We start from the raw sequence: 16,477 nt of genomic DNA, 5'->3' as shown, positions 1-16,477 counted from the left end.
GCCATCTGAAGATTGAAAACCGAGATCAGATAATAGACCTCAGTCATAATGGCATATTTAATCTTTGGCAGAACGGCCTACTGTTTAACACAAAGATTATGTTAGCCACACAGCCTCGTTTTCATCCCCAGTAAATTAAATACGACGTCTAACCTAATTAAGGTCTATCCTGCCTAAGAGCGCATGTTCTTTGTTGCATTTCCTTGTCATTTAGGTGCTTTTCAATGACTCCTGATAGCATCAGTCAATGCTTTGAGAAGCCTTATTGGGTTAGGATGACGACTTTTTCTGTTTAACACTCTTTAAAAAGAAAAGGATAGCTACTACTGCTTTCTTTTCTTTCGATCTGAGCGCCTGGTTCAAGATGACTGCAGTGACTGTAGATATTAATGTTTGTAAAATGGTTTCAATGGCGCCATCTTCTGGACAATAGACAAGAGCCAAAGGATGGAGCTGTTCAGCAACTGATGCTTGAAAGAATAATAATAAAACAAAATAAAAAGGTTCCTAAATTTCCTAAAAATAATTACATATAAGTAGTCTAAATGTTGTTCGTCAGTAATATTTCAGTATATTTGATATTCATTAGGCCTATGTTTAATATTTATTATATTTAATGAATGTATTAAATGTATTCACGTATGCAATTAACAAGAACACTCGTGCAAATCTGACCAAATAAAATTTAATTAAATTAAAAAGTTGATGTTAACTTCAACTCTCGTAGTAGGCTTTCCTACCAACAGATAGATAGATAGACGGTTACATTTAAGAAAGAATATATATTTTTTTATTTTAGACTAATAAATATTTGGTCTTTTTCAAGGCACTTCCAACATAAGGCCAATAAGTACTTCCTCTGACGGATAACCTCCGTGTCAGATGATCTTAAAAGAGTTACACATCTACCTGCTCCACAAGAGCACGTCAGTATAATAAAACATAATATACAGCAGCTTCCTTCCTTGATTTCATGTGGCTTTGGGAAACAGAGTTCAAATGTGACATTACCTACCCAGTCCAAGATGATAGCTTAGGCTACTATAATTAATTACAGAAGTAATTACAAGCGGTTGTCAAAATAATTACAAAAGTAGCTATGTTAGTAGTTAAAATTATCCAGCACTTATTTGTGCAATTACCAACGTTATTATAATAATCTCCCCTGTGAATTTCGTGTAAACTTTCATAACTGCACAAGTCTCTCAAATCATTTCAAATTGGAGGAAGCCGTCAGATGAATGTTTTTTAAGACAAATAATACATCCCATAAGACACGGGTCCGTTAAATAGTCCTGGGATCGGAACGGGCCGCGGGAAAGATGCTGGAGGTCCGTACAGAGATGATGGAGATCCGAGAGGGAAGGGCAGCGCGAAGGGGGCCAGAAGCGGCTTGGAGGCGCATTTGAACTTCTCCAGCTCGGCCTCCTGAAGTCTCTTTGCCTTCGCCCTCCTGTTCTGGAACCAGATCTTGACCTGGGTCTCGGTGAGGTTTAGAGAGTTGGAGAACTCGGCCCGTTCGGCGATAGAGAGGTACTGTTTGTGCCTGAACTTGCGCTCGAGGGAGAGCAGCTGGGAGGTGCTGAAGGGCGTGCGCGGCTTGCGGTTCGTCTTGTGCTTGCGCAAGGTGCACGGCGTTGGGCTCGGGTGACCTGGAAGAAGCAGCGGAAAATATATATTATTTCTTTAGAAATAAGAAAAAATTCAATGCCATAATCTTTCTTTACAGCCCTTGTTTCGTTCCTTATTTCTGAAATTTCGTTCTTTTTATTTCTGAAACTCGCTAATGATCTGTATCTGTCTTTAGCATCATTATTTGCTGCCAAACGGATATTGTGTGCAAATATTAATTTTTAATTGTCATTTCACAATAACAATGATACTGTTTTGAAATTATTTATCATACTTTTACGGATTAATTATTAATAATTAATTTGATTATTAAAGTATTATTAACGTTATCATTGCAAGCGTTTAATATTTAATAGACATATTGTTGTCGTTGTTGTTAGTAGGCTATTATTGTAAAAGTAAAAGCAGTAGGGCGTATCTATTAGCAATGAGAAAGGTGTCATGGTTAAACGTCTAAAATATATATATATATATATATATATATTTTTTTTTTTCATTTTTAAAAAAATATTTCTTTCTTTTAAATCTAAAACATTAGAATTATTTTACATATACAAATTTAATCTCGAAGGCACTTGTATTTACTGGGACTGCAAATCAATACAAATCGTTTTGTTTTTTCATTTTGGTTAACTGATAAAATTATTGAAGGAAAAAACAATTATTATTAAGGTTATAAATAATATTGTATAATTTTCAAACACTAATTTATATTAAATGTAGCCTAGGCCTATATGTAAAAAAAAATGTATCGTGTAATTGTGCATCAAAATCTTATTAGCCTATATTTATACTCTTTTGAAATAAACAAAATCAAAACAAACAAACTCATCAATGTCTGTAAATAGTAGAAACCCTTACGAAGTGGAGATGTGAAACATGAGTTGGACCAAGTGCTCTGTTCCTTATCGCTCAATTCTTCACTGTCGTCGTTGAGGCTGTCCGAAACGCTCGACAAACTGTCCACAGAAACTTTGGTTTCCTCTACAAAGTAAGTCCTCACTAAGTCCTGTCCCAGTCTCTGATGTGGGAGAGCCGGGGAGCACGCGACCTGGCAGCTGGATTTGGCCATCAGGGATTCAACACTGAACGGGAGGTAAGTCTTCTTCACTTTATGTCCCGTGTCGCTGGTCACATCTCTTGGCTTTTGATTTTTCTCGCTGTCCGAGTCCGACTTCTCTTGAGCTGTCGTTTCAACGGGTCCCTTCGGAGGATTCATCGTAAACCATCCGCCGCAAGTTGTTGCATATAGCTACTATCGTGTCTCAACGTCTATCAGGCTGTTGTCGCGCGCTGTTCAGTACACTTATAATAGTTCCAAACTGCGCTCCTCCAATCAGCGCGCGCGCTCTTCCAGCTGACTTACAGACGCCTCCTTGTGATTGGTCGGAATGTTCCCTTAGGGCACACTCGGACCAATCACAACCGACCCATCAGAAGTCATGTGGTCAAGCTGACACCAAGACATCAAGGGGATATTGAGAAAAATGAGTACTTAATCGCGGATGTCGTGCTGAGATGGTGTGTAGATAGCCTCGGGGCGCTTGACTCTTTGGAGCGAAACGTAACCCGATTTTAGCCCAATTAAACAGTGGGGAAGCGCTCACAGTATCTGTATCCGACTGTAGAAGTCATTGAAAAGGCACAATGGAATTACTCCACACTAAAACTTTGGTCATAGGAATACACGGTAAACAAGAAAACCGGAATGTCTTGTTCGCAAAGTTACAGTTTGTAAATGCTGTTGTTAAGAATTTATTGTCATGTAAGCTAAAATAATAAATAAATATAAATAAATCTAACTACAGTCAACTATGTAGCCTTGAGATATTATATAGCAAAGCATAGCCTATAAGCATATAAAATGACTGCAGCTGTTTTATAAAAAACAAGTTTGATTCACAAAGTCAACAGTGACAAGAAACGTTTTAATAAAAGGCTCATCAAAATGCAATAAATAAATACAAATCCTGAAAAACGAATATAGGCCTCTACACACGAAAAGCAATATTATTTGTATTTTTTGAATATTAAAAATATAAAGGCTTGTTTTTGAAAAAGCATTTCTTGTATGGAAACCTTTCAAGTTCGCTTTATTGAGAAAAGCTTTTGTGAGGGCAGAAACTGATTCGAAAAGGCTGCAAGTTACACAATACTTCGGCAATTTAAGGCATGTCACGGGCTTTAAAGGCTATAGGCTCAGCTGAGAAAAGAGCAGAGTTTTCTTCTCTCTCATTTAGAGCCAGACGAGCTGCGTTCTGGAAGGCGCCAGAAACGGCGGGATCAAAAGAGAAGGTACCTCGAGGAGGAAAAGGCAACAGTTTAACTCCACTTAACCAATTGTCCTCAAAATATGTAGTCCTCAGCATAGCTTCAAGGCCAAACGTCGACGTCAAGAAAATGAACCAGTACTTTCTCAAATCCAAAAAAAAGATAGAAAAACGATTGAAAGTATGAACAAGCTCTCCTTAGTGTTTATAATATTTTCTCTTTTCTAAACACCAAAAGAACACGTAGACCTACACCTACCAGTATATACAGGCTATATATATATATATATATATATATATATATATATATATATATATATATATATGTAACCCTTTTTCTCTCTCTCCACACGCTCACTGGACTCTAGCACCTCCGTTGCTCTGCGTTGTGTTATATGTTCGTGGGTGGTGGTAGAAAGCGGAGACTCAGACACAGAGTGGTTCAGGATTGTGGCTTGACCGTTTATTCCACAGCACGGCATCTATAGCGTTGACAACATGAACTCAACTTAAGTTTTAAACCAGCAAAGTATAACATATTTCAATGCATATGCAATTCAACAGTAAGCTTGTGTTGCTTGTTTTATCATACATTATCCACCATGCATTAATCACATTTTACAGGAAAAAAACAAACCATTTCAACTCTCTATTAATATGCATTTAGGTCTTATACAGTTTAAAACACAAAATATCTTAATTAACTGATCTTTAGTGCGAAAACAACAACTATATTTTACATTGATTTTCCCCACTACCATTAACATGGCTTACCTATAGCGTTGACAACATGAACTGAGGAAAAGATGACGCAATACTCCTATATCAACTCTACGGTACATGACGAGGCCCAAACAACGCTAAAGGCACTTGAATCTGTTTTAATTCAATAGCGTAATGGGGACACCTTGTGGACAACCCATATATATATACCGCCTTACATCCACCCCTTCTTTAATTGATGGCGTCCCAGCCATCTAATTAACCAAAACTCCAGTGTGGTGTAATCTATGACAACAATAATAAAAAAACATGTTGTGAATGAATGAATAGCACCTGATGTGTGTGATAGGCGTGGGTAGCTAACTGTTATCAGGGTGCGTGAAGTATGGTTCTACGTGTTCTCTGCTGCTCCTCTTACTTCTGGCCTTCAACCACAACTTTCTCCCTCTTTCTATCTTTTGGTGGTCACTCTCCAATTTCACCACTTGGGTCTCCAGTGAGAGTTTAGTTGGGGGATGCCGGTTCCTTCTCGGGTTTCTTCTTGGGGGGTTGGACCCTTGAGTGGGGGCGGCATCACTACCAGTCACAAGCACTCCTTCTCCATTACTTGATTCCTCTGTCCACAAGTCAGCCTCCTCTTTGCCCATTTGCTCTTCCTCTTTATCTTGGGTTCCAATTAGGGCTCTGTCCAGCATCTCCTCTGAATTGTCACTCCTTGTTTCCTCATCACCCTCTGATTCAATGCCTGCCCCACAGGCCTCACCATCTGACTCGCTCCCTTCCATGATCTCTCCTTCCTCTCGTTCCACTGGGAGAAACATACACTGCGTCAAAAGGTTCCTATGAACCACTCTCTCCGCTCCCCCATCCCCTCGTCGCACCACGTACACAGGCAAACCAGGTTGCTTCTTTACCACAACATATGGCTGTCTCTCCCATCAATCTCCCAGCTTCTGCATCCCCTCCACATGACAGACCTTGACTAAGACCCTATCCCCAGAACTAAAGTCTTCACTCTTGGCCTTTTTGTCATAATACTTTTTCTGCTGTCTTTTTGCCAGCAGAGAGGTCTGATTAGCCAGGGCATAGGCCTGCGACAGGGTGTCATGCAGGGCCTGGACATACTCGCTGTATTCACATGGCGGGGTTGTTGTGGTGGACCCGAAGATGAGGTCCACTGGGAGCCTGGGGTGTCTACCAAACATAAGGTAGTATGGGCTATATCCAGTGGAGTCATGTTGCGAGCAGTTATATGCATGTGTCATTGAATCTACATACTCATGCCACCGGGGCTTTAGATGCAGATCCAGTGTTCCCAGCATGTTCATTAGGGTACGGTTGAATCTTTCGGTTTTCCCATTGCCCTGGGGGTGGTAGGGTGTGGTGTGGGTTTTAGTGGTCCCAATACACTTGCATAGCTCCTTCACTATTGCACTTTCAAAGTTACGGCCTGGATCTGTGTGTAATTTAGCAGGGAAACCGAAACGGCAGAAGAAATTCCTCCACAAGACCCTGGCCACTGTGACTGCCTTTTGGTCCCTGGTGGGGTAGGCCTGTGCGTAACGAGAAAAGTGATCCGTAACAATGAGCACATTCTCCATACCACCCTTGGACTTCTCCAGCTTTAAGAAGTCAACACAAACCAGTTCCATGGGGGCACTGGTATGGATACTGACAAGGGGAGCCCTGACATTGACCGTGGGAGTTTTCCTAAGACAGCACCTCTCACACTGTTCGCACCAAGCCTTGATCTCCTGAAACATTCTTGGCCAGTAAAATCTTTCCCTTATCATCTGTAGTGTCCTCTCAAATCCCAGATGCCCTGAGTCATTGTGAAGGGCTGTTTTGACAGTTTCACGCAGCCTCTCTGGTAGTATTAGTTGCTCCACCACCCCTTTATGGCAGTCTCTGATGCTGCGGTACAGGATCCCTTTTTTTACCACTAACCTCCTCCACTCTTTTAGGAGGAGGCCCCCAGTGGTGCCCACTTTCATCCTCTCGCTGTGGCTTGGTTTGTGGTTTTTGCTCTTAAAGTGGAGGATGGGACCAATAACTGTGTCTTCCTTCTGTCCCACTCAAAGCTCCTGTGTGGTCATAGCAGGTAGAGCCTCCATCCCCACATCCACATACGCCTCACTGGCCTCCAGTGACTGACGGCTTTCAGGCTCCTCTGTGACTGCTGCTATGTACTTTCCTGAGCCCTCCCCAGGCTCCTGGGTGGTATGTGCCTCCTCATGTCTCTGTTCACCCGCCCTCACCTGTTGCGGGCATGACTGCAGGGTCTCCGCCACTTCCTGATTGGACATACGTGAGAGGGCGTCAGCGTTAGAGTTGTCCTGTCCCCTCCGATACTGGATGTCAAAGTCAAATATGGAGAGATGAGAAACCCATTGCTGACCTGTGGCGTCGAGCTTGGCTGAGGCCATTACATATTTCAGAGGGTTATTGTCGGTCAGAACAGAGAACTTGCGCCCGTAGAGGTGGTCATGGAACTTATCTGTCACGGCCCACTTGAGCGCGAGGAACTCAAGCTTGTGTGCTGGATACCTCGTCTCAGGTGGGCTTAGGCCTCTGCTCGCATACGCAATGACCCTTTCCACTGCATCTTGTACCTGCGCTAGCACAGCACCAAGCCCCATTCCTGAGGCATCAGTCTGCAGCAGAAAGGGTTGACTGTAGTCTGGATAGCCAAACACTGGTGCATTTATCAGCTTATCTTTTAAAGACTGAAAGGCCTCCTCACAGTCGGCAGTCCACAGAAATGGCAGGTCAGGGCCTGGGCTTTTCTGGATCCCTCTTTTCTTCTTTCTAGGGTCACCGGAGGTAAGGCGGTATAATGGAGCAGCCAGGTTAGAGTATCCCTTAACATACCTCCTATAGTAGCCCGCAAACCCCAAAAACCGAAGCACTTCCATACGATTAGTATGGATCTTCTCTGGGTCTGTCTTGATGCTCTCTGCTGACACCCAGTGACCCAAGTACTGCACTTCCTTCCTTACAAGCTGGCACTTGGAGGGTTTCAATTTTAAACCATGCTCCCTAAGTCTATCAAACGCCAGCTGGAGCCTCTCTATATGCTCGTTAAAGGACTTCGAGAAAATTATAATATTGTCAAGGTAGATAAGTAGATGGGTGAAATTTAAGTCCCCAAAACAGGATGTCATCAGCCTTTGAAAGGTGGAGGGTGTGTTTTGCAGCCCAAAAGGCATTCTATTAGCCTCAAACAGACCCATGGGAGTGCTGAATGCTGTCTTGTACATATGTTCTGCGACCTCTACCTGCCAGTAGCCCGATGTAAGGTCTAGGGTGGAAAAGTACTTTGCTTGCCCCAAAGCCTCTAGAGCTTCCTCTATCCTTGGCAGAGGGAATGCGTCTCGGGTGCTGCAGGCGTTGAGCTTCCGGTAGTCGATACATAATCGAAATGATCCATCCTTCTTGGTCACCACCACCACAGGGGATGCATACGGACTTTTACTGGGGTGAAAGACTCCTGCTGTCTCCATGTCCATCAATAACCACCTCACATCTTGCCACTGGGAGGGGGGTATTTTGCGGTACGGCAGTCGGAAAGGCCTCGGGTCAACCAGCGGAATCTCATGCTGTACAGTTGTGGTGTGACCATAGTCCATGGGATGCTGGGAGAACAAATCTGCGTTTTTGTCCAGCAGATCCTTGAGTAGAGCACGTTGGTCCTCAATTTCAACCGCTGCTTCACTTAGGTCAACCCTGCAGCTAGCCACCACTTGGTCCAGACTTAGACATGCCCCTTTGTTCCCAGCTTCGCCATGCTTTTTATCTGGGAACTCCCCCACCTTGTCCACAAGAACTGCGCTGGCCAGATTTGTGTGTCTTTTGATTGTAATGACTCGCTGGGAAAGATTCATCACTCTAACTGGAGCACAACCTCTTTTCACATTTGCAAGCACTTTGGCCACCAGGATGTCCTGGGGGAGCGGCAAGGAGGGATGGCCTTCTATCAGGGCTGTATAAATCTTCCTTTGGGGACCAGTTTTAATCCTACACATTAAATCCATCTCTTTTCCACCAGGGATGTTTATTGTACAGCCAGTGTAAACAGCAGGGCCTACAACGTCATGCATTTCACTTTGCTCAGCGCTTCCCACCCTCAGTAAGGCTGTGTACCACTCTGGATGCTTCTCTTTGACCTGGTACAGAAACTGCGGGCCATAAGCTGCTTGAAGATGGGTTCGGGAGCCTCGAATGACATTGGTTCCCACCAACAGAGGGACTGACGATCGATAGTCGGAATCCGGAACGACGAAGGTAGGTACAGCCTTGAGCTCTTTCCCCAGCACTTTAAGGTCAATGTGTAAGACGCCCTGATACGGCACGGTCTGACCTGCTGCACCCTCTATTTGTATTTTAAAAGGCTGTAGCTGCTTCATTTTTAGAGCTGGGTGGCTCTGCCAGTAGTTGTGTGTAATACTGGTGATCTGCGAGCCAGAGTCAATTAGAGCCCTGCATGCCTTTCCATTGACTTCTACTTCCCCTTCATTCCTGGGTCCCACTAGTGGTGTTTCCCCTCCTTCAGTGCAAATCCTCTTGACAGGTGGGTGGGGCCCTTGCTGTGTACCCATGGATGCCCCCGCTGCCATGGGTACTAAGCGTTTAAATGTTGAGCAGAGTGCATGTGTCCGTCAGCAGGAACCTTGGGGCTGCTGAGCTTCAGCTGGGCTTTGATCTGGAAGCACTGCTCGACACACTCTGGCTGTGTGGCCCGGCTCTCCACACCGGTAACAGACAAAACTTGTACTCTGGCTTACTTTTCCCTTTGCTGGTTGGACAGATAATGGGGAGGAAAGGGGAGAAGAGGTCATTCTCGACTCTAGTTGTGAAAGCTTAGCCATTTGTTCTTCCTGAATGAGAGCTAGCTTCTTAACCATTTCTGTCAGCTCTGATAATTCAGATGTGTGTTTTGGCCTATCTATCTTGGTGTTTCCACCCCCTCCTGATGCTACATGCACCTGAGCATATGTTTTCTTTGCTGCACTACGCATCTGAAACTTCTTAGTTTCTCTAGTTAGACTTCGGAGCTCTGCCTGCAGCTCTCGGAAGCTGAAGAGCCTGGGTGCCATTGGTGCGATTCTGGTGTACACCTCCTCGTCGGAGAGGCCTCTCATGAACTGCCGTGTTAGTTTGCTATCTCGATCCAGGAAGGGCTTACCTCCTCTTTGCTTCTCCTCTACTGTTCTCAACTTTGCCTCCAGTGCTATGGCATAAGAACAGGCAGACTCCCCTGAATTCTGGCTCCGCTCGTAGAAGTCAGCAAGAGGATCTAGGGATCCTCGAGTGTCACTGTATTCGGCCCGCAGTTCCTCCAGCGCTTTCTCAGGGGTCTGATCATGTGGAGGTAAGTTAAGGATGAGATTTCGGGCTTCACCCCCCAGGTGTCGCACAACAGTGGAGAAGCGGAGGTGCATTGGGAGCTCTATTGCCTCCAAGAGATATTGCATGTCGCGAATCCAGTCTTCCACCAGTATCTTACAGTCTGGATTTCCTGTGAAGACTTGAACATTTTTCACCTGATGAGTTTGCATGAAACCTCCATAGGCTGTCATAGGAAGGCACTGGTTGGCGACTGCTCGAGCAGGAGGCATGAATTGTGTCACGTGTGGATGGGCATACTGGCTGGCAGATGCAGGCACGGGGGGGGCTGGAGAAGGGTGGTATGGAGAATGAGCGTCAACATGCATGTTGAGGTGGGAAGCTGGAATCAGTGTCCGTTGAGGAGATAGCTCAGGAGGAGCATCAGTGGCTGCCTGGTCTAATGCTACCCGAGGGCTGTGTTGAGTTATGTTGGGAGCCCATGCATTTGCAGATGGGGCTAGTGGGGTGGCTCCACTATAGCCTGGAACTGGAGTTGTGAGAAATGTGGCCTCAGGGGAATGCACTTGAAAGGCCTGCTCAGCAGCTACGTGCTTAACCGTAGTATTCGTCACTGGTGGGCTCGGAAGACTCTGCGCGGGCACATATGGGGGATATGAATAACTTGGGTAAACCTGGGGGCCAGGCCTAATAGGCTGGGCTGGATGTGGCACAGCAACTGGGTAGGTTTGGAGTGACTGCTGCACAACTGGCCTCTCAACAATGACATGATGTAGGGAATCTTGCCAAGGCATAGCTTCTTAGGGCCCATGTCTACTGCGTTTGCGAACAGAGGCATCAATCGTCATATCTATCTGGCCACCTGGTCTTGCATCTGGGCTGTTGTCAAAACAAAGTGGCGGTACCTGCCCTGAGGCCCCAGGGCCTGTCAACCTTCGTGCATGGGCTGGCGTCACATACTGGTCAGCATAGGGCGCGTTCATAGGGGCTGGTGGGCCAATGGTGACATGCCCCGCTGGCGTCGGGAGACTAGATGCACTAGTGGAGGAGCACTGTATGTCTTGTGGGGAGTTTGCAATAGGTCTGCGACATCTTAAAATCACAATGTGTTTAATATGTACGAGCAGGTTATGTAATGTAATGCGATGTAATTAGGTTCTAAGAGATTGAATCTATGTAAAATAATGCAAACCCATATAAATAAATTTCTTCTAAAGTAAGCTATATGTTTCAGTGAGGTGAGCACAATGAAAATGTAACCAGCTTATCCAAGAAAGTTAACTGCTCCTCAACTAAAATTAAAAGTTTAAACTTAAACGGTTTAAACTAAAGTCTCACTGAGTATTAAGCAGATGCACAGTAACCTTTTTCAGTAAATAGTTTCCCAAATCTCAATAGAAAAAAAAAATTACTTTTCAATAAAACTATCAAATAAGTTTTACATCACAGCAAATATTTAAAACAGTTAAATAACAGTTAAGTTACCCAGCAGACTGTAAATGATATAGCTGTGATGGCAGATATGTAACCCCAAAATCACCAGTCCTGTTATGAATTTCAGTTTGTTAATATAGTTCAGTATTCAAACCACTGGCTGTAGAATTCTCTTCCTCTTCGGTCTAGAAGTGCCACAATCCGGGTCACGGCACCAAAGATGTAACCCTTTTTCTCTCTCTCCACACGCTCACTGGACTCTAGCACCTCCGTTGCTCTGCGTTGTGTTATATGTTCGTGGGTGATGGTAGAAAGCGGAGACTCAGACACAGAGTGGTTCAGGATTGTGGCTTGACCGTTTATTCCACAGCACGGCATCTATAGCGTTGACAACATGAACTCAACTTAAGTTTTAAACCAGCAAAGTATAACATATTTCAATGCATATGCAATTCAACAGTAAGCTTGTGTTGCTTGTTTTATCATATATTATCCACCATGCATTAATCACATTTTACAGGAAAAAAACAAACCATTTCAACTCTCTATTAATATGCATTTAGGTCTTATACAGTTTAAAACACAAAATATCTTAATTAACTGATCTTTAGTGCGAAAACAACAACTATATTTTACATTGATTTTCCCCACTACCATTAACATGGCTTACCTATAGCGTTGACAACATGAACTGAGGAAAAGATGACGCAATACTCCTATATCAACGCTACGGTACATGACGAGGCCCAAACAACGCTAAAGGCACTTGAATCTGTTTTAATTCAATAGCGTTATGGGGACACCTTGTGGACAACCCATATATATATACCGCCTTACACATATATATATATATATATATATATATAAAAGAAGGCTATAGCTAGGCTGTCATTATAATGGTCTTCCTGATGATTTTTAATGAATGGTTAATTCGATCATTCCAACTGATTGATTTCATTGTGCATTGGCTACCGATTTCTCAGTCGATCTCAGATGCTGATATTCTCTAAAAGCGGATCGAAGGTTCTTCCTCTCACAGCGTGACAGATCTGTCACGGTGGGTATCAAATCAAACCCTTAGAAAGCACTAAACTCCACCAATCTAAACGCCAAATAATTGAAATGACCGCATCCGTTACTTGCTTGTTTTAATGGCTGTAATGACGATAGTTTATTTGAACCTGTTTGAGTCGACTCTCTTTTGTAACTTAAGACTCGTTTGGAACGAAGGACAAAACTGAAGCATTAACTTAATCTAACTGGATATGGGACATGCTGCTGATGTAACCTAAATAAGATGCAGTCTGCCCTCGAGAGATAGATAGATAGATAGATAGATAGATAGATAGATAGGTAGATAGATAGATAGATAGATAGAAAGAAGCAGTAAGGTTCAGGACTGTTTAAATTTTCCAGTATACCCCCCCCCCCCCCCCACACACAAACAAATACAAAATTACCATAATAATCTTCATTACAACAAAAGGATGTGGTTTCACTCTAAAAAATGCTGGGCTGTTTCAACCAAATTTTGGTTCAAATATGGACTAACCCAACTTTTGGGTTAAACATTTAATGAAAAAAATGAACCCAACAACTGGGTTAGTCCATATTTGACCCAAAGTTGGGTTGAAACAACCCAGCAGATTTGCCCTCTGAAAGTTGGGCTAGGCTGCATAATTTATAGCCTATAGTCAATAATGGCTCTTTTCACATGGAGTCACTTCCAATCATTTTCAAGCTTGGTTGAAACCACTCAGTGAGTTCATAAAACCAGAGGCCAAGTCAAATTTAGCAGCATCAGAGCAGCATAATACATACTTTAAATGTTGTTCATTGTGCGCTTGACATCCAGTTCTCTGTCTGCTTGAGTATTTATGCGTTCATGCATCCATTTTGACTAATCATTCATTCTTAGTTAATTAGATAGTTCTTTCCTTTTCTATGTTTGATCTTTAAAAGTTAAAGCTTTATATATATAAATCGTAATATTAAATACATTTATAAAAAAAAAAAAAGGAACTGCAAACGTTTCGGTCTTGCATGACTTCTTCAGGGCACCTTAAGTTACAGTGTGTTGGACATATTTCTGTTAAAAAAAATAAAAAATAAAAAAGTTTAAATAAAGCTAAAACTATCTATCTATCTATCTATCTATCTATCTATCTATCTATCTATCTATCTATCTATCTATCTATCTATCTATCTATCATCTATCTATCTATCTATCTATCTATCTATCTATCTATCTATCTATCTATCTATCTATCTATCTATCTATCTATCTATCTATCTATCTATCATCTATCTATCTATCTATCTATCTATCTATCTATCTATCTATCTATATATATATGTGTGTGTGTGTGTGTGAGTGTATGCATATATATATATATATATATATATATATATATATATATATAAAATTTATAAAATATTACCTTAAGTTACAGTGTGTTGGACATATTTCTGTTAAAAAAAATAAAAAATAAAAAAGTTTAAATAAAGCTAAAACTATCTATCTATCTATCTATCTATCTATCTATCTATCTATCTATCTATCTATCTATCTATCTATCTATCTATCTATCTATCTATCTATCTATCTATCTATCTATCTATCATCTATCTATCTATCTATCTATCTATCTATCTATCTATCTATCTATCTATATATATATATATGTGTGTGTGTGTGTGAGTGTATGCATATATATATATATATATATATATATATATATATATATATATATATATATATATATATATATATAAAATTTATAAAATATTTTAAAAGGAATACAAATCATATTTTTCTTGCTTTAAGTAGTTTAACCAAAACACATTCAAATCTATTGAACAAAATTTACTTCACTGCTCCTTGTTCCTTGTAATGTTCTCCTGGTGCCATTGATGCCTGTGTTTGTGTTCCTCACCAATGCATTCTAACCAACGTGACTTACAATTCTCAATCTAGTGAATATCGTACACACAAGCTCTAGAGACAGACTGTTACACTGCAGGCTGAGGCAGAGACAGTGACTAATGCTTGAAAAGGGAGATAAGGAGTTTAACACAGGAATATCTGACGCTATTATGGAACAGATGACAGATGAGGGAGTTTTATATTTGTCCAGCACTGAATGCATTGGGCGTATTCTGCTCAGTTATGTCTCAACAAAGGTTTAAACCCACTATGTGACAGAGCTTTTATTTTCTGCAACAAAACTCATTGTGTTCAATGAGTGATGGAAGTGAGTGTAAGACGGTGGTTTTATCCATTGACAGTGAACTAGCACACTAGACTAGTTTCCTTCAGGATTTTAAGCATTGAGGTCTATGGTTGGTCCTGTATCTTAAGCACTTATTGTAGGATCATGAGGTTCCGTTTCATTTCAGATGTTGCCTATGTATTCAGCTCATTGGGTTTTGGTACAGAGCTTATATGTGTCTATGTTTGTGAACGCTACTGTGGCCGTTCTATATTTACACCAATCAACCATGAATAGTTATGTGTGTGCGCCACTGTGGTGACTCCATGGTCACTTATATGAACCAGGAATGTCTCCACACTTTCATAGGCCAAACATGCACTGTTATTTTTCACGAAGACTCCCACAGCTGCCTAAATTACGCTTTAACTGCTGGGGTCACATCTCAACCGCGAGCTATTGTATGAATTCCAGCACTTGGAAGGACTTGAAATGGGTATTTTTCTTTTGGCTCTAGACTTGAGTAAGATTGCGATATGATACCATGCTAATTTGTGGCACAGCTGAATATACAATTTGACCTAAATAATCTTAACAGTCCATGGCACTAATAGAAACATCTTTCAGTTATGGTTATGTGACCGCAAAACTGGACAGTAGTATCTCTGCAGGTTCGATCCATGCATTTGTTCCCATTTGACTTCATCATGAATTAATACAGGTGTTTTTCCAGTCAAATAACATGATTTGCATATGAATTCATTTCCAAGTCGTTACATGGGAGTATTCGTGAATGTCTCTTGTAAAGAAGGTGTGACAGAAAAGTGGATCTTTGTGATTTGAGAATGAGCTCATTGGCACAAAGCTGTGGAATATGAGAAGAGATTTGATACGTTTCATAAGTTAAACGTTTTACCATTTTTACCCAAGTGTTGTTCATTGTTACTGATTGCTTTGGGGATGAAAAGTATTTTCAGAGGCTCATTAAATTACTTTTTAAATTCTTCGGTATTCTTATGACGGCATTTTATTTTCCTTTTTTATAGGTCCACTGGCATCTTCTTCGGCTTGCCATCTGGTGTCATTTGATTATGTGGGAGATCAGGCATGAACAAATATGTGTGCTTGGTTCTCCTGAGATTACAATTTGAAAGTTTTACCATGAAAAAGCCAGGCACCAGGGGGTCGGTGGGTTTGAATCAACACTCTTTGGTCTTTCTCAATGAGAATAGAGAGGGAGCGCTGAGCTTTTAACAGCACTCACAGGACATGAGGCAGGAGGTCGGAGCCGCTGTCTCTGGGCAGATGTCTGTTTCACAGTGTCTGTGCTGATCCTAGAGCAGTTCTGCAGCCTCTCTTCAATCTACAGTTTGATCACTGAATCAGGTGAGATAGTTGCTTCTAGATGAGTATAAAAGATCGGCCTCCATCTAGAACCAAGCTTATTTTATTCGTTTCTGAGGCCAAAGACCTTGGGAAAAGTTGTTCTTCATTCGCACAAAAGACAAAAACAAAATTTCTCTCTTAGTTTGCTTGAGTGAGGAATCAACTCCATCTAAACATTATATTTATATTAATATATTTTAAATAACGTATATTTACATTTATTTTAATATAATTATTTAAACCGTCTGGGGGGGAAAATTAGATAAATAAATAATATAAAGTAAAAACAAATATATTGTAAATAAATGAAAATATTTTAATAAACAAAACTAGGGGGGAAGACAAAGAATAAATCATAAAAATGTATAAATCATAAAAATGATAAACATAAACATAAAAAAATATACATTTATTTTAATTTAATTATTACAAAAATAAGGGGGACTTAAAAATAAGACAAAGAATAAATTATAA

The 16,477-nt window shown here is 41.4% G+C and overlaps 1 protein-coding gene across 1 annotated transcript; it reads right to left on the bottom strand.

Moving 5' to 3' along the window:
* Positions 1-762: 762 nt before the first annotated feature.
* LOC132142694 (homeobox protein MSH-B-like) lies at positions 763-2,926 on the bottom strand. Its single transcript, XM_059552756.1, has 2 exons — positions 2,494-2,926; positions 763-1,652 (listed from the first exon to the last, which is right to left on the bottom strand). The coding sequence occupies exons 1-2, from the start codon at positions 2,849-2,851 to the stop codon at positions 1,249-1,251; spliced, it is 762 nt and encodes a 253-aa protein (XP_059408739.1). The 5' UTR covers positions 2,852-2,926; the 3' UTR covers positions 763-1,248.
* Between the last annotated feature and the right edge of the window lie 13,551 nt (positions 2,927-16,477).

Source organism: Carassius carassius, chromosome 6 (assembly GCF_963082965.1).
Source record: "Carassius carassius chromosome 6, fCarCar2.1, whole genome shotgun sequence".
Taxonomy (NCBI): domain Eukaryota; kingdom Metazoa; phylum Chordata; class Actinopteri; order Cypriniformes; family Cyprinidae; genus Carassius; species Carassius carassius.
Note: the sequence above shows the minus strand (reverse complement) of the source record. Positions and strands in the feature narration are given on the sequence as shown.